At 55.1% G+C, this 21,084-nt stretch overlaps 1 protein-coding gene across 1 annotated transcript in view; it reads left to right on the top strand.

The window, feature by feature from the left end:
- Positions 1-735: 735 nt before the first annotated feature.
- Positions 736-21,084, top strand: part of LOC138497494 (ethanolaminephosphotransferase 1-like) — a 664,324-nt gene continuing 643,975 nt past the window's right edge. The window contains exon 1 of the mRNA XM_069621021.1: positions 736-901. Within this exon, the coding sequence (XP_069477122.1) occupies positions 845-901 (57 nt within the window). The 5' untranslated portion in view covers positions 736-844. The remainder of the gene's footprint in view (positions 902-21,084) is intronic.

The raw sequence follows: 21,084 nt of genomic DNA, 5'->3' as shown, positions 1-21,084 counted from the left end.
GGGTAAACTTTCTGGTTTTGGGAACAATCATTATCTGGCGGACTTGAGCTCTTTGCTGGGAGATTGGTTGAGGAGTTGGAGGAAGGAAAATTGGTGGGGGGGTGGGGCAGAAAGAACACCTCGGGGGAGGGTTTTTCTGGTGCCGGGGGCATGGCCCCTTTTGATGTGGGGGAGGGAAGCACAATGGGGGAATGACACGGGAAAGGATGGGGTGGTGCTGTTTGCACAAGTGGGCCACCCCGGGGGAACAGGTATTGAGCCTGGAGGGGCATGGCCCCAGGGAGAAAGCGGGACGCCTGGAAAAGGGGTAAGGAGATGGTAGGGTCCAAGGGACAGTTAGGGAGGAAATGGCTTTATTTAATTATTTAATTGTTGGGGGAAATGAAAATGTGTAATTAGTTAATTGGTTGTTTAAATATTTCGTTAGTCTGTAAGGCCATGGAGCCAGGTAAGCGATTAATTGTAAGCTTTGGCCTGTCACATTAAAGCGACCTTTTCCACTTTTAAATGAGTCTGGGTTTTTGTGCAGTAAGCCAAAAAGGTGCCTGTGTCATGCTGGCTGTGGCACTATTAAGGTGTAGCATACCCATGTCTCACACACAGACAAGAGAGAGTGCATTGCGCCACCAGTCCCTCGCGGTGGCGGTGCCGGCGGCTGGCGCGGGGCGTGCAGAGGAGCCTGCTTGCTCTCTGAGACTGGCACTGACAGGCACGCACACACAGACCGTTGGCAGGACCAGCCCTCGGTGTCCTGCTGTCCCTGCCGTGTGAGAGGAGTGTGCAGGGATAGGAGGGGCCGAAGCAAGTGTCTTCAGAGCTGGGACAAAACCCGGCGCGCAGCAACATGTTTGAGCACCGATATGTCACCGCGGAACAGCTCGCTGGGTTCGATAAATACAAGGTAAACTCTGTCTACAAAATCCCCAAACAAGCAGGCGTGTCTCCCCGCGCCCCTCTGCTTTTACCTTTGCATTTCTTCATGAAGGCACGCTGCGGCAGCCTCCCCAGGGCGTGGGGCTGAAGTTTGGTAGCCAGTGGCATCATGGACAACTCTCCATTATGCATGGCTCCTGATCCAGACGATGGTACCCCCCAGGTACCACCGTCGCGGTTGTATCTTAATAGCCTGACGCTCTGGAACGGAGACACGTATTTCTAAGCCTGTATGTGTGGCTGCGATGCGCGAGCGCTGCACCGAATGCTCCCAGAATCCAAGGAATAACAACACTTCTATGGTTATGTCCGTTACCGAAGCTGGCATTGGAAGTCCCCCATCTACCCCCCCCCCCCCCAGGAAATCAATTTCCACCCTACATTTATCTTAGAATATGCTCGCTGGGTTCGTTTTAAGATGGGATCAGGGCTGAGACACTTTCCCACAAGACCTCTTGGAAGTGTTGAGTGGGAGCCATGTGAATACCCTGTTAATTAATTTTGCACTCTACTGCAGATTTTGAACTGCGTCATTTTAGTTTTAAACTGTTTGCACCTTTTAATACTTTGCTGTCCACATTAAAACAAAGCGGCCTATTTTCCATGTGCTCATGATTGATCTTCTGAGGGGCTGAGCGTGAAATGTTTATTGGGGGGGGGGGGGGGGTAAATACTCCCCCCTCCTGACCCACCGCTGTAGCCCACCCAAGGCGTCTGGTGGGATACCCCAGTACTGCCCATTACCGTTGTGGTTTCCCTATTCAAAAATATTAACAATGCACGCGCGCCTGCTTGTGATGTAGGTCATTGGCGGGGCGCTGCTGCTGGTGCATTATTGATGAATGGCGGGGTGAGGGGTGGGGGCGGGTTCTGGTTACTGCCTTCACTTGACGGCGTCCCAGAGCATTTGTCTTTAGATGTGAGACTCAATTGGGAAGGCCGTGGGGGATAACAATGGCGGGTTTGTTGTGGATATACACTAGATCACCAGTTCCTTAATTTACGAAAGACAAAAGCCTCTATTCCCAACACAGACTTGACCGTGGACGTTCTTGTTCTGTTGGTTAAGCTAAAAACACAAAAGAAGCGCCTGCCACACGGCAAGGCCTGCCTTTAGCTATGTACCTTCTTGACATGTGCGACTTAACCCTTGACGTACATTCTTTTAAATACAAGTTCGATTAATGAGCCACTGTTTCCAGGGCTCTAGTCCTGAAATGAAAAATGGGAGGACTTTCACGTATGCAGTAGGATGTGACACCGGAATTGAAAACATATTTGCATATTTCACTTTGTGATGTTTTCCCAAGTCAAGAAAGTGCACAGGACAAATATGCATTTGCCAAGAGAATAGATTTTCATAAAACACTGCTGGCTAATTAGAAAAGGTACACACCTTTTATGCCTGAGAAAGTATAACAAACCATGTCGTGTACAGTAGACTGTCAATAGGAGATGTTTCACCGGTATCTGCCTTGGGCGTAATTGTCTGGATTCAAATACCGAAATTACGCTCTGTTCATTAAGTGGGGGTAGCCATGTTCTTTTTTATTCAAAGAAATTACACAGGGGGAAGGAACAGTGTCTGCTCTCTGAAAAAGCGTGCAGATGCAGTTCCCCTTGGCCCCCTTCCCCTGACTTGTGCCCTGTGTAACGTGGACTTGTATATCACAACTTCTGCCTTTTTGTATTGTATTGTATTGTTTATTTATTTATAGAGCGCACCTGGCCGTTGAGCAACTGGGCGCTTGCAGAAAATAAATCTTGGGTTACAGGTACATGAGTACGTTACATTTCTCAAGTTACAGGATCATATATTGCAGGCTCATACATCACGCAATTCTTACTTACAAAAGAGATATGTTACATATATCAAAATCTTAATGTGTTGCACTGTCGGATGATTTACAATAGGGAAAAGTTACAGTTACAGTGTTTACAGTAAATATACATAGTATTTGGTACAGTTGGGGCATTTAGCGGTCATTAGTTTTAAGCCAGAGTTTAGCGTTGGCTTTGAACACATGGAAGGAAGGGGTGGCTCTAAGTGCATCTGGGATGGAGTTCCAGAGCTGCGCTGCTAGAACCGGGAAGCTGGACCCACCAGTTCTTTTCAGTTTGAAGTTGGGGACTTTGATGCTGTTTGAAAGGGCCTTTCTGATGGGGCGTTCAGAGGTGTGCTTAGTGAAGTTTTCTGTCAGGTATGCGGGAGCTTTGTTGTTCAGACAGTTGTGTGTAATGTTCAGAGTTTTGAATTTGATACGGTCATTGATGGCCAGCCAGTTGACGGCTCTTCTATGGGTAGATATGTGTTGTCTTTTGGGGATACCTAGGGCTGTTCTGAGGGCATTGTTCTGCAGGGTTTGGAGTTTGTTGATATTATGTTTACTGGTGCCTAAGTACAGTGCATTGCAGTAGTCTAATTTGGAGAGGATGAGGGCTCGCACTATGGTGGTGCATCTGTCTGTGGAAAGGCATGGTTTGCAGGCGTGGATGAGTTTGCAGGTATAACTGGTTGCTGAGGCTGTAGCATTTACTTGCTTGTCGAGGGTGAGAGCTGAGTCTAAGTAGAAACCTAAGGTTTTAACTTCCTTAGCTACCTTGATTTTAATGCCATTGATCGTGATGGAGTTGTAAAGCTGGGGTAGTTTGTTCAGTTTATTGGTGGAGCCAATGATTAAGAGCTCAGTCTTATCGTCGTTAAGACATAGGCCATGTGTGGCCATCCAGGTTTGGATGATTTGGTAAATTTTGTTTATGAGTCTGGTGTCTTTTTCATAATCCCCTTGGATTGGGATCAGGATCTGTGTATCATCGGCATAATTGGTATATGAGACCCCTAGTTTGTCCAATATATCAAAGAGAGGCATTGTAAAAATATTGTATAACGTGGAGGAAACACATGACCCTTGAGAGACTCCACAGGTGATGGGGACTGGATCCGCTGCTGATGAGGGTGAGAAGACCCTTTTGGTTCTCTGGTCCAAGAATGAGTTTATCCATGCCGTGGATTTTGTGGAGAAGTTGGCTGCCGATTTGAGGTGATTGCACAGTACCTTGTGATCTACCAGGTCGAAGGCAGCTGATAGGTCTAGGAGTAGGAGAATAGATACATCTCCTCTGTCTTTGCGCTCGTCTAGCTGGTTTTTAAGATCAAGGAGAGCCGTTTCGGTTCCATGCCTTGGCCTAAATCCTGATTGTCTTGTCACCAGTAAATTGTTGCTCTCTAGATAATCTTGGATCTGAAGATATGCAGCTTTATGTAAGATTTTAAGGAGGAATGGGACAGTTGTTATGGGCCTATAGTTCGTTGGGACGTTGGGGTCCAAATTAACTTTTTTTAGTAGAGGTAGTATCCATGCGTCTTTAAGGTTTGTTGGCACAGAGCATGATCTAAATGAGGAGTTGATGAATGATTGGCCTCCTCTCGACATGTCATTAGGATTTGTACTGCACATTGCTGCTGTTTGCCTGGTCTCCAGGCCCTCTGGCAGATCTGAAAGAGACTGGGTGGGTTTTGGTTACATGGGAGGAGAGGGAAAACGCGCAATTGCAGTGCTTTGTGTTGATGGCGCAGCTCTGAAATACCCTGCGCTATGTGGGCATGTCTTAGGAGCACCAAGAGCTGTGTGTCCAGAGAGGGAACCTCATGCTTGCAGTGTGGGTGTGCGTTGGCAAGGTGCTTGGTGTGTCAGGCGATGTTAGAGATTAATAGTTGTGTTGTTTGGTGTCTGGGAAGAGGGTGATTTAAAAACCATATGTGGTTGGCTGGTTTGAGTTTGTCTGTGGTGAGTGAGGTAGAGAAATTCAGGGTTAGACGATAGAATCAGTGGTTGGTCCTGCAGTATTTCCTTATTAGGTGCCAGCACATGACCTCACTGTTGGTTATGTTGTGGTTAGAGGCGTTGAGCTTCCTTGTGGTTGTAGTGGGTTGCATTTATTATATTAAAGGAGGGGGGTGTTCGCTTACAGTTTTAGCGGCCCCCAATGGTGTTGGCATATTAAAGTAATGCATGTATTTCTCTCAGGGCCTTAAGTTGATTTGGAAACAGGCGGTCAGTGCAAGGGCCTATAAAAGACAGTAGGGGGGCGGGGTATTGGAAGGGACACTGAAGTGTTTCTGAATGCATGGTGAAAGAACCTGTGTTATATGTGTGGTATGTTGCTAGATGAGTTGTGATGTGGGCACTTGGGTTATGTGTAACCAGAAAGGAGCCCGAGGTGGAGGTACCCTGCTTGGTTTGCTGCTAACAGGGTCTTCTCTGAGATTGAGGATGGTCAAGGGCTGCTTGGGGACTGTGTGTGACAAGCATGTGGGAGAGGTGTAGAGTGTGCATGGTGTTAGAGTCTGGAACGCAGAGGCATACTAGTTGGTGTTCGCTTGCAGAGGGAGTGGGAAGTACAACGTGGAAAGTAGAGGTGGGCGAGCCAGACCATGACTTGAGCCAGCTCAAGCTTTGTGGCTGACCCCAGCCGGATAATGTTGTCCTTTAAAACACTTTCAGGGTAATTCATAGAATTTCGCAGAAAAGTGTCGCAAGCGGCTGGCGCAGAGTGTCCGCGTGCGATTGTCTGCGCCAGGCACGTGCGCTAAAACCGATTTCCGCGCACAGCGTATTCATGGATTTTAGGCTCCCAAACCAGCCGTGGCGCAGAGTATCGCAGCGACCCTGCAGCAGCGCCAGTAACGCCCCCAAGAACGCCCTCGCGCAAGGAAAAGCCATCAAAATCGCTAAATCATCGCAAAGGGCAGCGCTAACCCTGGACCAGTCCACAGGGCTGCCAAACAAGGAACGCAAAGCGGGTAACGTGCATATCAGGGGTACGCGTGAAGTTATACACGCGATTAGCCAGGGTACGTGTATTACAGGGGTACGTGGGAATTATCACACGCGATTTGGCTGGGTACGTGTATTACAGGGGTACACGGGAAGTTCTACACGCGATTCGGCTGGGTACGTGTATTACAGGGGTGCGCGGGAATTCTCACATGCGATTTGGCCAGGTACGTGTATTACAGGGGTGCGTGGGAATTATCAGACGCGATTTGGCTTGGTACGTGTATTACAGGGGTGCGTGGGAAGTTCTACACGCGATTGGCCAGGGTACGTGTATTACAGGGGTACGTGGGAATTATCACACGCGATTTGGCTGGGTACGTGTATTACAGGGGTACACGGGAAGTTCTACACGCGATTCGGATGGGTACGTGTATTACAGGGGTGCGCGGGAATTCTCACATGCGATTTGGCCAGGTACGTGTATTACAGGGGTGCGCGGGAATTATGAGACGCGATTTGGCTTGGTACGTGTATTACAGGGGTGCGTGGGAAGTTCTACACGCGATTGGCCAGGGTACGTGTATTACAGGGGTGCGTGGGAAGTTCTACACGCGATTGGCCAGGGTACGTGTATTACAGGGGTGCGTGGGAAGTTCTACACGCGATTGGCCAGGGTACGTGTATTACAGGGGTACGTGGGAATTATCACACGCAATTTGGCTGGGTACGTGTATTACAGGGGTACACGGGAAGTTCTACACGCGATTCGGCTGGGTACGTGTATTACAGGGGTGCGCGGGAATTCTCACATGCGATTTGGCCAGGTACGTGTATTACAGGGGTGTGCGGGAATTATCACACGCAATTAGGCTGGGTGGGTCCTCACAGGTGTTCCCTGTACACCCTCCACGGCCCCTGCAGGCAGCCCACAAAACAGGGGACTACCCTGCACACCTGCTCATGTCCCCCTGCACCCCCACCCCCCAGCAGTGCAGGGGCAGCCCCCACCAGGCACCCACCCATGTCTCCCACCACCCCCACCCCCCAGCAGTGCAGGGGCACCCTCCACCAGGCCCCCACCCACGTCTCCCACCACCCCCACCCCCCAGCAGTGCAGGGGCAGCCTCCACCAGGCCCCCACTCATGTCTCCCACCACCCCCACCCCCCAGCAGTGCAGGGGCACCCTCCACCAGGCCCCCACCCATGTCTCCCACCACCCCCACCCCCCAGCAGTGCAGGGGCAGCCTCCACCAGGCCCCCACTCATGTCTCTTACCACCCCACCCCCCTGCCACCATGGGCAGCCCCCACCAGGCCCCCACTCATGTCCCCCTGCACCCCCACCCCCCGGCAGTGCAGGGGCAGCCTCCACCAGGCCCCCACTCATGTCTCCCACCACCCCCACCCCCCTGCCACCATGGGCAGCCCCCACCAGGCCCCCACTCATGTCTCCCACCACCCCCACCCCCCAGCAGTGCAGGGTCAACCTCCACCAGGCCCCCACTCATGTCCCCCTGCACCCCCACCCCCCGGCAGTGCAGGGGCAGCCTCCACCAGGCCCCCACTCATGTCCCCCTGCACCCCCACCCCCCGGCAGTGCAGGGGCAGCCTCCACCAGGCCCCCACTCATGTCTCCCACCACCCCCACCCCCCTGCCACCATGGGCAGCCCCCACCAGGCCCCCACTCATGTCTCCCACCACCCCCACCCCCCAGCAGTGCAGGGTCAACCTCCACCAGGCCCCCACTCATGTCCCCCTGCACCCCCACCCCCCGGCAGTGCAGGGGCAGCCTCCACCAGGCCCCCACTCATGTCTCCCACCACCCCCACCCCCCTGCCACCATGGGCAGCCCCCACCAGGCCCCCACTCATGTCCCCCTGCACCCCCACCCCCTGGCAGTGCAGGGGCAGCCTCCACCAGGCCCCCACTCATGTCTCCCACCACCCCCACCCCCCTGCCACCATGGGCAGCCCCCACCAGGCCCCCACTCATGTCTCCCACCACCCCCACCCCCCAGCAGTGCAGGGTCAACCTCCACCAGGCCCCCACTCATGTCCCCCTGCACCCCCCCCGGCAGTGCAGGGGCAGCCTCCACCAGGCCCCCACTCATGTCTCCCACCACCCCCACCCCCCTGCCACCATGGGCAGCCCCCACCAGGCCCCCACTCATGTCTCCCACCACCCCCACCCCCCAGCAGTGCAGGGTCAACCTCCACCAGGCCCCCACTCATGTCCCCCTGCACCCCCACCCCCCAGCAGTGCAGGGGCAGCCTCCACCAGGCCCCCACCCATGTCTCCCACCACCCCCACCCCCCAGCAGTGCAGGGTCACCCTCCACCAGGCACCCACCCATGTCTCCCACCACCCCCACCCCCCAGCAGTGCAGGGTCAACCTCCACCAGGCCCCCACTCATGTCCCCCTGCACCCCCACCCCCGGCAGTGCAGGGGCAGCCTCCACCAGGCCCCCACTCATGTCTCCCACCACCCCCACCCCCCTGCCACCATGGGCAGGCAGCCCCCACCAGGCCCCCACTCATGTCTCCCACCACCCCCACCCCCCAGCAGTGCAGGGTCAACCTCCACCAGGCCCCCACTCATGTCCCCCTGCACCCCCACCCCCCAGCAGTGCAGGGGCACCCTCCACCAGGCCCCCACCCATGTCTCCCACCACCCCCACCCCCCTGCCACCATGGGCAGCCCCCACCAGGCCCCCACTCATGTCTCCCACCACCCCCACCCCCCAGCAGTGCAGGGGCACCCTCCACCAGGCCCCCACTCATGTCTCCCACCACCCCCACCCCCCAGCAGTGCAGGGGCACCCTCCTCCAGGCCCCCACTAATGTCTCCCACCACCCCCACCCCCCTGCCACCATGGGCAGCCCCCACCAGGTCCTCACAATCCCCAATCATGTGCGTAATGGTCAGCCTCCACAGCCAAAAAGCCCTACCAAGTAACCCATTCACCCACATGGAAATGAAAACACATGTTACACCCCCAATGTTCATGAAGCAAATGAACCCATGTCTGTCACACACATATTTTCAAATTGAATGGGAAAACACACAACATGACATGCATGAAACCAATGAGATGAAACCACACAGTGAACAATGGGAAAAAAATGTATTGGACAAAAATACGAATGGTAAAGAAAGAAAAATAACTACAATGTAAATGTGAAAAAATAAGCTGCATGTCCGCATAAAAACACAAAAGTAGAAAATCAAATCCAAAAAATTTTGTCCAAAGTGAAATGTAAAAACTCTCCATGCAACAAAGAACTATGTACAAAAATAACAAGGGTCCGTCATCACAACTGAACTAAGGAAACCTCCTAAAAAACCTACCTAAATATCAACTATATACAAAAAGTGGAGCAGTGTCCGTTGACTCCAAATCATAAGAAAAAACAAAGGAAACCTAAAACTAAAGAACTATATACAAAGGCGGCGGGCAAGTCCAGCGGCTCACTCCGTGGTGTTCCGGGCCAGGGCATCATCGAACTCCTGTTCGATGGACCGCCTCGGTCCAGTTCCATGGCCCCGAGGGTCCGCAGGGACGACGCCGTGTCCTCCTCCAACCCCCTGCGGATTGCCTCGAGGCACTCGGCCCGCCTCAGGGCCCTCCGCATGGAGTTCTCCGCCCTGACCATTGTGAGCCGCGCCTCTTCCGCCCGCCGCCGCTCCGCACCTATGGCGTGGCCCAACCGCTGCCACACGGAAGACACTCTTTGTCCTGGGTCCTCCTGCCCTCCGGCCGATGCCTGCCCCTCCGATGTCGAAGGCCCCGAGCCTTCATGGCTCCCACCATGTTGCTGCTGCTGCTCTGCCTCTGCCCGTGCACTGCCTCCTGCTGCCTGCACATCCTCCGCCGGCTGGGGTGCAGTTGTTGATGTGGCCACCTCTGCTGGACGTCCGACTCCCGACTGTGGCAGGGATGCCTCCTCCACCAGCCTGGCCGCACTGTCAGAGGCAGCTCCACAGGGCACCCAGGTGACTGATGGGTGGGAAGATGGCACAGAGGACGACTGGCGCGTAGGGGGTCCAGTTGAGGAGGGGGTCAGAACAAGCCCCATCAGACGGAGGAATCCGGTCTGGGTGACCTGTCCCAGCAGGCTGACGTGGTCAACGAGCCATTCGAGATGACGTGCAGTCTCTCCATGAAAAGACTGCAGGTCACCTCGCATGGCCCGTTGACGCAACGCCACACCAGCCAGGACAGGCTCAACCCGGACCTGGATAGCCACGTCCGCAGGCAGAGGAAGGCCAGTTGACGTCAGCTCATCCCCTGCCTGGAAACGGGTCTGGACATAGGCATCCCTGCTGGTGCAAGATGATGCAGGGACAGGATCGGGGACAGGATTGCACACAGGCACCTCCGCGGCGGCCTGTGCTGCCTCCTGTCCCTGGTCCTGGACTGCACCACTAGCACCAGTGGGATCCCCACCTCCAGACCCCGTCTCTGGTGCTTGCACGGCCTCCTCCTCCACCAGACCCCCCACCAACCTGGATGACTCCGTGCCATCTTCCCCTGTTGGGCCCTGTGGGGTCCCAGCTGCCCCTTCTGCTGCCGAGGAGTCCAACTCCAACCTCCGCCTCTTGGACCTCCCCCCGGCAGCTGCGGCCTGGGACGCGGCACCGGACTCCTCACTCCCCGACGAGATGACAACACGGGAGGGGAGCCGGGCCTTGCGTCTCCGGCTGGCGGTCGGATCCCTGCCGCTGTGCTCCACAGCACCTTCTCCGCCCTCTTCATCAGTTGACGCTGCAGACAGGGAGAAACAAAACACAGGCATCAGGGCACTGTACAATGGACACATACACACATGACAGTTGCACATGAGTGGCATTGGCAAACCTCAGACATGTCATCACAATCCCCAACACACATGTCATTGCAACTTGCACACATGAGCCATACCACAGCCATATCGCAACTGCCACCACCATCCATACACATACAACAGCATGAGCAGCCAAAGGTGAGCCAGACATCACATGCAACACAGGAAGTGCACCACACATGTAGACACACCACCACACTTGCATGCATGTGTACACCTCTGCCAAGTGTCGCACTGTTCAGACGGGCATCCATGTCACATCTGCCAATCAGGCTTACACATACCGCAGTCACATGCATCCATGTTGCATCACTGTTGCACCCTTGTCAAATACACACACATGCACATGTACACAGTGCTCATACATGCAGCCCAAAACAACATACATGCGTGACATCACGGACATGTCTACTTACATACACATACATACAAACGTGTGTGCACGCACAACTGCATTTGCCATGCAAGCCTACACACACAAGCACCATCCATGTCTCACACATTACAGCCCTCGCATGTGTCAGCCCCACGGCCATGTACACCCCCACCCATACTGGACCCCATACAAACAGATGTGCAACCTGCACAATACCGAATAATCACCACACGCACTGCTCACAATCAGGATGCATGTACACTCACCGCTCGACTCCAGACGGGTCTGCTTCTCCAGGACCTGGACGTGGAGCGCTGGGGATATGCGTTCCAGGACCCCCATCTGTTCTTCCGACAAGTGGCCCCGTCGCCCCTTGGCATCCGCTGCCTTCAAGAGGCGCCGGGCCTTGTTCAGGGTCCTGGACCTGAAGTCCTCCCAGCGCTTCCTGACATGTTGTAAGTCCCGGACTGCCACCCCCTCCGCGTTGATGGCAGTCACGATGTCAGTCCAGATCCGAGTCCGTCCTTCCTTGTCGGCGCGGGAACTTCCGAAGAGGGCATCATACTGCCCCAGGACTTGCTCCACCAGGACACCAACTTCGGTGGCACTGAAGCTGGTGCCCCTCTGCCTCTCTGGCTGGGGGTTGTCAGTGGTCACAGATGGTGTTTGCCCCGACATGACAACCCCAGAGGCAGGAGTGGGTGGACAACTGGGTCCTGGGGCTGGGCTGTGGAGCGATGGAATTCCAGTCGGGAGTCTTCGGTTCCAGCAGGGGTGGTCACAGCAACAGCACCCCTGGCTGATGTGCAGGCAGCAAATGGCAGTGCACGTGGGCAGCAGGCAGTCAGGCAGCAGCAGATGGTAGGTGGGAGCGTGCTCGGGGCTCTGGGGGGCAGTAGTTCGGCCTTCTGGGCAGGAGCGTGGTCTTCCGTGTGCTTACGCGTGGCCAGCTTGGTACGGAGTGATTTGGCACGTGAAAATCCTGCACGTCAGCGTGAAATCCGAGGAAAGGCCCTTAGCGCGTAAGCGCGTCAGCACGCATACGCGATTCTATTGGACCAGAGTCCCTCAGCGCGTAAGCGCGTCTGTGACGTGACCCGCACGGGTGTTCCCCACTCAGCACGTGATGACGGAGCACAGTGGAAATACTGCACGTCAGAGTGTCATCGAGTGTAATTGGACAAAAGTGCGCGTACACACGATTGGCCTATGTACGTGTATTTCATGGGTGCGCGGGCACTTACACACGCAAGTACATCAGCGAACCTGTATCCTGTGGTGCGTGTGAATTTCCACACGCTATTGGACTGGGAACTGGATTCCAAAGGGTGCGCGGGTCACACGCTCGCCTAGAACACGCGCAAAGCATAAATTTGCGCACTTTAACAATAACAAGCTCATACGCCAGGATGAACATACCGTTCCTAGCAGCAGTGGCAGTGGGCTACCAAAGGAGGAGGAGGAGGATAGTCAGGGCCAGAATATTCACACCCAGAACCAGCCTTTTCGGGATGCCTGATGACCAGGTGTATGGGAGGTACAGGTTTCCACCACACATTATACTGGACCTGGTGAGTGAGTGGGAGGATGACCTCACATCACTCACCCTGTGCTCCCAAGCACTCAGCCCCCTGGAGAAGGTCCTCAATGTACTGCACTTCTTAGCCACTGGATCATTTCAGCGGACAAGTGCCATAGTGGGTGGGGTGTCACAGGCCACCCAGTCATGCTGCCTACACCAGGTCTTGAACATCATCACTGCACGCCCATCAGTCCGCAGGCACATATACCTGCCCAGAACACCTGCAGAAAGGCATGAGAGCATGCCAGTCTCTGTACCTGGACATGGGTGGGGGTGAGGGATGGGTGCTGATGCCAGGTACATATATGGTAGCCATGTCTGTGTGCCTGACCTGCGTGTCTGTGACTTGTGCATGCCATGGATGCATGACACATGTGTGTGACAATGCACAGATTCAGTGAAGCAGCCAAATTACCCTTGTATCCGCTGTGTTTGGTGTGTTTGGGGCCAGATGGATGTGACTGAGGTGAAGTGTGTGCATGTGATAGGCATGAGCCATGATGCATGTGAGTTACATATCATTGAATGTTTCAAGAGTCCATTGGACATGCATGGAAATGTCCATGGCATGCACCATGCCTGTTACTGTGTGTGTTTTGCCTGGACTGACCCATGTGTTGTGGAAGGACATGATGGAAGTGTACTTTGACAGTGGTGCTCATCTGCTATTGCTTCCTGTCTAGGGGACCATTGTACAGTGCCCTGATGCTTATGTTCTTTGTCTCCCTCTACGCAGCGGCTAGTGAAGAAGAGGACGGAGACGGCGCTGTGGAGCAAGGCGGCGGGGATGCCCCCACGGTTGCAGCGGAAGGGGTGGGTGAGCCCCCACAGGGGCCTGTTACGGTGGGAGACGGTGAGGAGCCATCCAGGTTGGTGGTTTGCACAGAGGAGGAGGAGGCCGCCACTGGGGCACACATGGGGCCTGGTGGGGGCATCCCTGCTGGTGCAAGTGGTGCAGTCCAGGGCCAGGGGCAGGAGCCAGCACAGGTCACCGTGGAGGGGCCTGTGCATGTCGCTGTCCCTGACCCTGTGAGTGCACCACCATGCACCAGCAGGGATGCCCCGTCCCAGGCCCGTCCGCAGGTAGAGGGGATGTCCATGTCACCTGACTCCACTCCACCTGCGGACGTGGGAACCCCTGGCCGTGTGGAGAAGGTCCTGATTGGGGTCGCGATGCGCACGGCTGTGATTCGTGATGCCGTGCGTGCTTCCCGGGAGGAGGACACACGTCATCACGAAGTGCACTGTGCCGACGTGGCCCAATTGGGATCGGCCATGTTCGGGGGTTTCCTGCATGTGTTGTCCAATCTGGCGGCCCTCTCCTCTGTGCAGGCTATACACCAGTCGTTCTCCTTGCCGTCTTCCGGCCCAGATGCCACCAGGGCCCCCTGTGGACCTGCCCCGACCTATGCAGCCAGCTCGGTGGGGATCCCATCCCTGCCACAGTTGGGAGTCGGAGGTCCAGCAGGGGTGGACAACACAGCAACTGGACCCCAGCAGATGGAAGATGTGACAGCATCATCGGGCAGGGCACGTGCACGACGGCGTCGGTGGTTTCCATCAGCCTGGATGCCGTCGTGCTGGCAGAGGCAGTGGCGTCGGAGGCAGCAGCAGGCTCGACGTGGGAGGCATCATGGCTCGGGGCCTTCAAGATCAGAGGGGCAGGCATCGGCCGGAGGGCAGGGCAACCCTGGGATGGTGGTGTCTTCCGTGTGGGAGCAGTTGGTCCAGCGGATAGGTGCGGAGCGGCAGCGGGCGGAAGAGGAGCGGCTCACCATGGTCAGGGCGGAGTTCTCCATGTGTCGGGCGTTGAGGCGGGCTGAGTGCCTCGAGGAAGCTCGCAGGGAGTTTGAGCTGGACATGGGGTTATCCCTGCAAGACCTCGGGGCCAGGACAGAGTCCCGCCTCCAGGACATCGACATGGAGTTCGATGATGCCCTGGCCAGCAACATCACCGAGTGAGCCGCAGGACTTGCCCGCTGCCTTTGTATATAGTTATTTAGTTAGTGAGTGTTAGGTTTCCTTTATTAATTATTTTTTTTTTGGACCGCTCGGACAATGGCCACTTTTTTGTATATATTATTTTCATTAGGTAGTAGTAGGTTTCATTTATGGTGTTGGGCTCATGGACCCTGGAATTTTCGTGTATATAGTTTGCTTTTGGAAGAAACATTTTTTTTATTAATTATTGTGTTCACCATGAGGAAATGGTTTTTCATTATTTTAATTCCACATGATTTTGCTTTGGACAACATTTGTTTTTGGATTATTTTTTTTTTTTATTTTTACATTTGTTCTCGGACATGGAGCATTTATTTTGTTATCGCCATTGTTGTATGTTTGATTTTTTTACTTATTTTTCATCTTTAATACATGTTCTTTTTAACTTTCACTTGTGGTATTTTCTCATTGGTTTCATACATGTCATGATATGGGTTTTGACATTGACTTGCACCCATTGTGTATGTGTGTGTGACGGACATGTGTTCATTTACAGACTTGCCATTGGGGTTGTATCATGTAATTGCATTCACTATGTGGGTGGATGCAATCCTTGCCTGGGTGTTTGTGCTGGGTATGCTGCCCATTACTGCCATGATTGAGTATCGTCAGGACCTGGGGGCAGGGGGACATGTGTGGGTGCCTGGTGGAGGCTGCCCCTGCACTGCTGGGGTGTGGGGGTGGTGGGAGACATGGGTGGGGGCCTGGTGGAGGGTGCCCCTGCACTGCTGGGGTGTGGGGGTGGTGGGAGACATGAGTGGGGGCCTGGTGGAGGGTGCCCCTGCACTGCTGGGGTGTGGGGGTGGTGGGAGACATGAGTGGGGGCCTGGTGGAGGGTGCCCCTGCACTGCTGGGGTGTGGGGGTGGTGGGAGACATGAGTGGGGGCCTGGTGGAGGGTGCCCCTGGTGGCTGGGGGGTGGTGGGTGACATGAGTGGGGGCCTGGTGGAGGCTGCCCCTGCACTGCTGGGGTGTGGGGGTGGTGGGAGACATGAGTGGGGGCCTAGTGGAGGGTGACCCTGCACTGCTGGGGTGTGGGGGTGGTGGGAGACATGAGTGGGGGCCTGGTGGAGGGTGACCCTGCACTGCTGGGGTGTGGGGGTGGTGGGAGACATGAGTGGGGGCCTGGTGGAGGGTGCCCCTGCACTGCTGGGGTGTGGGGGTGGTGGGAGACATGAGTGGGGGCCTGGTGGAGGGTGCCCCTGGTGGCTGGGGGGTGGGGGTGGTGGGTGACATGAGTGGGGGCCTGGTGGAGGGTGCCCCTGGTGGCTGGGGGTGTGGGGGTGGTGGTAGACATGAGTGGGGCCTGGTGGAGGGTGCCCCTGCACTGCTGGGGTGTGGGGGTGGTGGGAGACATGAGTGGGGGCCTGGTGGAGGGTGCCCCTGCATTGCTGGGGTGTGGGGGTGGTGGGAGACATGAGTGGGGGCCTGGTGGAGGGTGCCCCTGGTGGCTGGGGGGTGGGGGTGGGGGGTGACATGAGTGGGGGCCTGGTGGAGGCTGCCCCTGCACTGCTGGGGTGTGGGGGTGGTGGGAGACATGAGTGGGGGCCTGGTGGAGGGTGCCCCTGGTGGCTGGGGGGTGGGGGTGGTGGGTGACATGAGTGGGGGCCTGGTGGAGGCTGCCCCTGCACTGCTGGGGTGTGGGGGTGGTGGGAGACATGAGTGGGGGCCTGGTGGAGGGTGCCCCTGGTGGCTGGGGGTGTGGGGGTGGTGGTAGACATGAGTGGGGCCTGGTGGAGGGTGCCCCTGCACTGCTGGGGTGTGGGGGTGGTGGGAGACATGAGTGGGGCCTGGTGGAGGGTGCCCCTGCACTGCTGGGGTGTGGGGGTGGTGGGAGACATGAGTGGGGCCTGGTGGAGGGTGCTCCTGCACTGCTGGGGTGTGGGGGTGGTGGGAGACATGAGTGGGGGCCTGGTGGAGGGTGCCCCTGCACTGCTGGGGTGTGGGGGTGGTGGGAGACATGAGTGGGGGCCTGGTGGAGGGTGCCCCTGCACTGCTGGGGTGTGGGGGTGGTGGGAGACATGAGTGGGGGCCTGGTGGAGGGTGCCCCTGGTGGCTGGGGTGTGGGGGTGGTGGGAGACATGAGTGGGGGCCTGGTGGAGGGTGCCCCTGCACTGCTGGGGTGTGGGGGTGGTGGGAGACATGAGTGGGGGCCTGGTGGAGGGTGCCCCTGCACTGCTGGGGTGTGGGGGTGGTGGGAGACATGAGTGGGGGCCTGGTGGAGGGTGCCCCTGGTGGCTGGGGTGTGGGGGTGGTGGGAGACATGGGTGGGGGCCTGGTGGAGGGTGACCCTGGTGGCTGGGGGGTGGGGGTGGTGGGAGACATGAGTTGGACATGGGTGGGGGCCTGCTGGCAGGTGCCCCACAGTGCTGGGGGGTGGGGGTGGTGGGGGACATGAGTTGGACATGGGTGGGGGCCTGCTGGCAGGTGCCCCACAGTGCTGGGGGGTGGGGGTGCAAGGGGACATGAGTTGGTGTTCATTAGTTCAAGGAGACATGTGCCTTTGCTGGGGGGCATGCCCATGTTGGGTGGGCTGCCTGCGGGACATGACCAGGGATGCAGGGTAGTCCCCTATGGTGTGGGCTGCCTGCAGGGGCCGTGGAGGGTGTACAGGGTACACCTGGGAGGACCCACACTGTCAAATCACATGTGGGACTCCCCGGCACCCCTGAAATACACGTACCGTGCAGAAATCGCGTGTGGAACTTCCCGCGCACCCCTAAAATACACGCACCCAGGCTATTCGCGTGTGGAACTCCCCGCGCACCCCTGAAATACACGCGCCCAGGCTATTCGCGTGTGGAACTTCCCGCGCACCCCTGAAATACACGCGCCCAGGCTATTCGCGTGTGGAACTTCCCGCGCACCCCTCAAATACACGCGCCCAGGCTATTCGCGTGTGGAACTTCCCGCGCACCCCTGAAATACACGCGCCCAGGCTATTCGCGTGTGGAACTTCCCGCGCACCCCTGAAATACACGCGCCCAGGCTATTCGCGTGTGGAACTCCCCGCGCACCCCTGAAATACACGCGCCCAGGCTATTCGCGTGTGGAACTTCCCGCGCACCCCTGAAATACACGCGCCCAGGCTATTCGCGTGTGGAACTTCCCGCGCACCCCTGAAATACACGCGCCCAGGCTATTCGCGTGTGGAACTTCCCGCGCACCCCTGTAATACACGTAGCCCGCTCCCCCAGGCCCGATCGCGTGAGGAACTTCACGCGAACCCCTGTAATACACGTAGCCCGCTCCCCCAGGCCCGATCGCGTGTGAAACTTCACGCGAATCCCTGAAATACACGTAGCACGCTCCCCCAGGTCCGATCGCGTGAGGAACTTCACGCGATCCCCTGTAATACACGTAGCCCGCTCCCCCAGGCCCGATCGCGTGTGAAACTTCACGCGAACCCCTGAAATACACGTAGCACGCTCCCCCAGGCCCGATCGCGTGAGAAACTTCACGCGAACCCCTGAAATACACGTAGCACGCTCCCCCAGGCCCGATCGCGTGAATTACTTCACGCGAACCCCTGTGATGCACGTACCCTGCAAATCGCGTGTGAGACTTCCCGCGCACCCCGGTATACATGCACACGTATTTTTTGTCAGCGGGTGTCCGTGTTTGTGGGTACCCCTTTGCACGTCATTTTTCCTGGAGGGCCACAGAATGGGACATTCATCATGGCAGTATATAGGTGCTATTTGTTGGCGCACCTTTTGGCGCACATTTCTTACAGCCGCAGAGACGCTACCGCCTGCTTTCTTGTGGCGGTCGTGTTTGTGCCTGTGCGCTTGTTTGAGCGTGCGCTTTTTTGCCCTATTCTATTCCATGAATACGTGTTGTAGGCGAGCGTGTGGGCGTTCCGCGCACTTGTGCCCTGTACTTCCCCAGTGACGCCCACGTTTTGGCAAGTTGTTCCCCATTCCGAGTGTTACGCCCGTGTTCCGCCTACTTTTGTTGCGTGCGCCGCGCTATGTGCGAATTTCGCTGTGGCCTGTGCGATTTTCGCTGTGACCTGGCGCACGCTGTTAGATGGCCTGTGCGCCAACGTGCGCCGCGCACTTTTATTTCGCACATCCGCTGGTTTTCTCGCGCACGGCCTTCCATGAATCGACGTGCGCTGCTTTTCGTGCGATTTTCGCACTTGCACTGCGATTTTCGCTATTCCACTGCGATTCGCACGTTTTTTGCCCACTTGCGCCGCGCTAATTATTCCATGAATCGGCCTCTTTGTATGTACATGAAATACCGCTCCAGCTCCCTCTCCAAGCTCAAATCCACGTTTCTAACTGAAAGCCTCTGTACCTCCCATAGCTTTTATATTGCTTCAAATATCCTCTTCCTTAAGGTGTAGCTCATTTCTATTTCTTTGTAGAAACTCGTAAAGGGGTTTTGTTTATGGAACATCACATATTCTTCAGTGTAACGATGTATTTAGAGACTACCCTTATATATAATGTGTGTGATTCAGTCTAGTCCTGTCTATGACTCATGTAGAGCCACGTAGATCCCTCCCCCCGTGCCAACAATAAGTCAAGAGCCAGGCCGGGGCGCAGACAGAATATATATTTATCGAATAATATGTCCAATGAATATTGGCACCAAATGATTACACAAACCACCTTCTCTGTGGCACAAAACAAATCTTTAAAACAAAACTCACATTTTGGGACTGAACCTTTGGGTCTTATGTACATGGAACACAGGCCAAATAGTTCAACCCTCTTCCCCACAAAAACCCCTGAATGTCGAAATTAAACAAGACCATATATAGCATTACAAAATTGTGAACTTGGTGATCCTTTTCTGAAGTTGGATTTAAATCACAGCCACATTGTTCATTTGTGAAAAAAATGTCTCCCACGCAGTGCGCTTGACTTGAAATCTCCCTGCGCACATGTCAAACTAGCAACGTGAAAGCACATTAAACATTGAAAAACAGCACATTTATCACACATGGAACCTTTTCCTCCTTCACCCTGAAGCAATACAAAATCTCACTTCTATAGGGGTCACTTTCTCACTCTCAGGAGACAGTGTATATTTCTATTAGGTACTTATTTCATTTAGCAAATCACTTCTCTACCCAGCACCAAAACCCCTGATATTCCGTGTACATTTATCACCCCTCTGCTTTAAGGCCAGGTCTGAGGAATGGTGAACAATTCAGGAATTTAGTTTTTAGACAAGGACACCCCTTCCCAAAGGGAATTTTGGGGTTGGGAACAATAAATAGGAATATCCAATTATTTTAAGTGACTGTAACTTGAATTAGCACCAGGACAGAGGGCAGAGGTTCTCAAACTCCCCCCAGCTCACCCCCTGCATTGAATGATTACATGGGTGTTACATTATTATTCAGTAAAATATACTTCGGGTCTACTCAGTTTGCCCCCCAGCCCCACTAATTAAGGGGAAGATATTAATTCAAACAGACCCCCAACACACTTGGTTCTGTTGGACAGTTACTTACATTGCATCTCTGCGTTTGGTGCTCATGAAATACATCAGTATTTCTGCACCCTCTCTTGGAATGGTGGTCACAAGTGTGAGCAGTCTGCAGTACTGGTAGCATTGGCTACTACCTTTTTGGTCCTTTCTCTCAGGCTGCAATTGGAGCCCTCCTACCTTTTGGGTGAACGCTACATCAGTAACAGCTCCCGCGAAGCGGGCCGCAAAGTGTGGTCACAAGTGTGAGCAGTCTGCAGTCTGCGGACAGCAGGCGAACAGGTGATCCCTTCACCTATTTATCTTTATATATAATTACGGACACCTACCCGCCGACTGGCTCTTTTCCACTTCCCCGGGTGAGCACCCAGGCGAATCTGTGACGAATATATTTATTTATAATATTATCTTGAACACTAAAGTCATTTTGAAGTTTGCCAGTTGTTGTATCCTAGCATAACATCTGCTATGTGTGCTGTGTGTCTATGTGAGTGAGCAGTGGAGCTTGGAGTGTTGGTGCGAGGCCTGGAATGGGGTGAGTGTAAGGGTTCCAGGAAAGGAAGGTTAGGGGACTGGCAGGGAGAGAGCCAAGGGAAGCAGAAGCACATCACCTGATCTCCTGTCTCACCTTCCCACTGTAACTGGAACAATAAAGAAGACTTTACCTTTTTGATAACCCTGGCTCTGGTGTGGTTCCTGAGTATCCTGCCTGTGTCCTAACCACACCAAGATACATCACCAGTGATTGAGGATTGGGCCGAGGCCTAAAGATTGTGGGGGTCGATCCCTTTGATATAGGTACTCCCGCTGTATCAAGGTACTTCAACCGTATCAACACTCTTAATTTGTAGGTCTAATTACCGTTTGAAGTGCTACATCTCTGGATTCGTTTTGCTTCTTTGCTTCACCACTGGCAAGCCTGCCTGGGATTTGGTTGTGTGCATAGCCCTACTGACTGTGGGGGCTGTCCCCTTTGATCTTGGTATTCTCGTGGTGGTAAGCGCAACGCTTTTGGATATTTATCTGCTCCATCTTCTACTAGCTAGTTTAAAGTGAATCTGAACTTGGTTTTTGGACATAAACATCTAAACACAAGCAGAAATAATCTGCTCCGATAG

This window comes from Ambystoma mexicanum, chromosome 5q (genome assembly GCF_040938575.1).
Source record: "Ambystoma mexicanum isolate Mex_15411 chromosome 5q, UKY_AmexF1_1, whole genome shotgun sequence".
NCBI lineage: Eukaryota > Metazoa > Chordata > Amphibia > Caudata > Ambystomatidae > Ambystoma > Ambystoma mexicanum.
The sequence above is the reverse complement of the archived record's forward strand: the minus strand, read 5'-3'. Positions and strand labels throughout refer to the sequence as shown.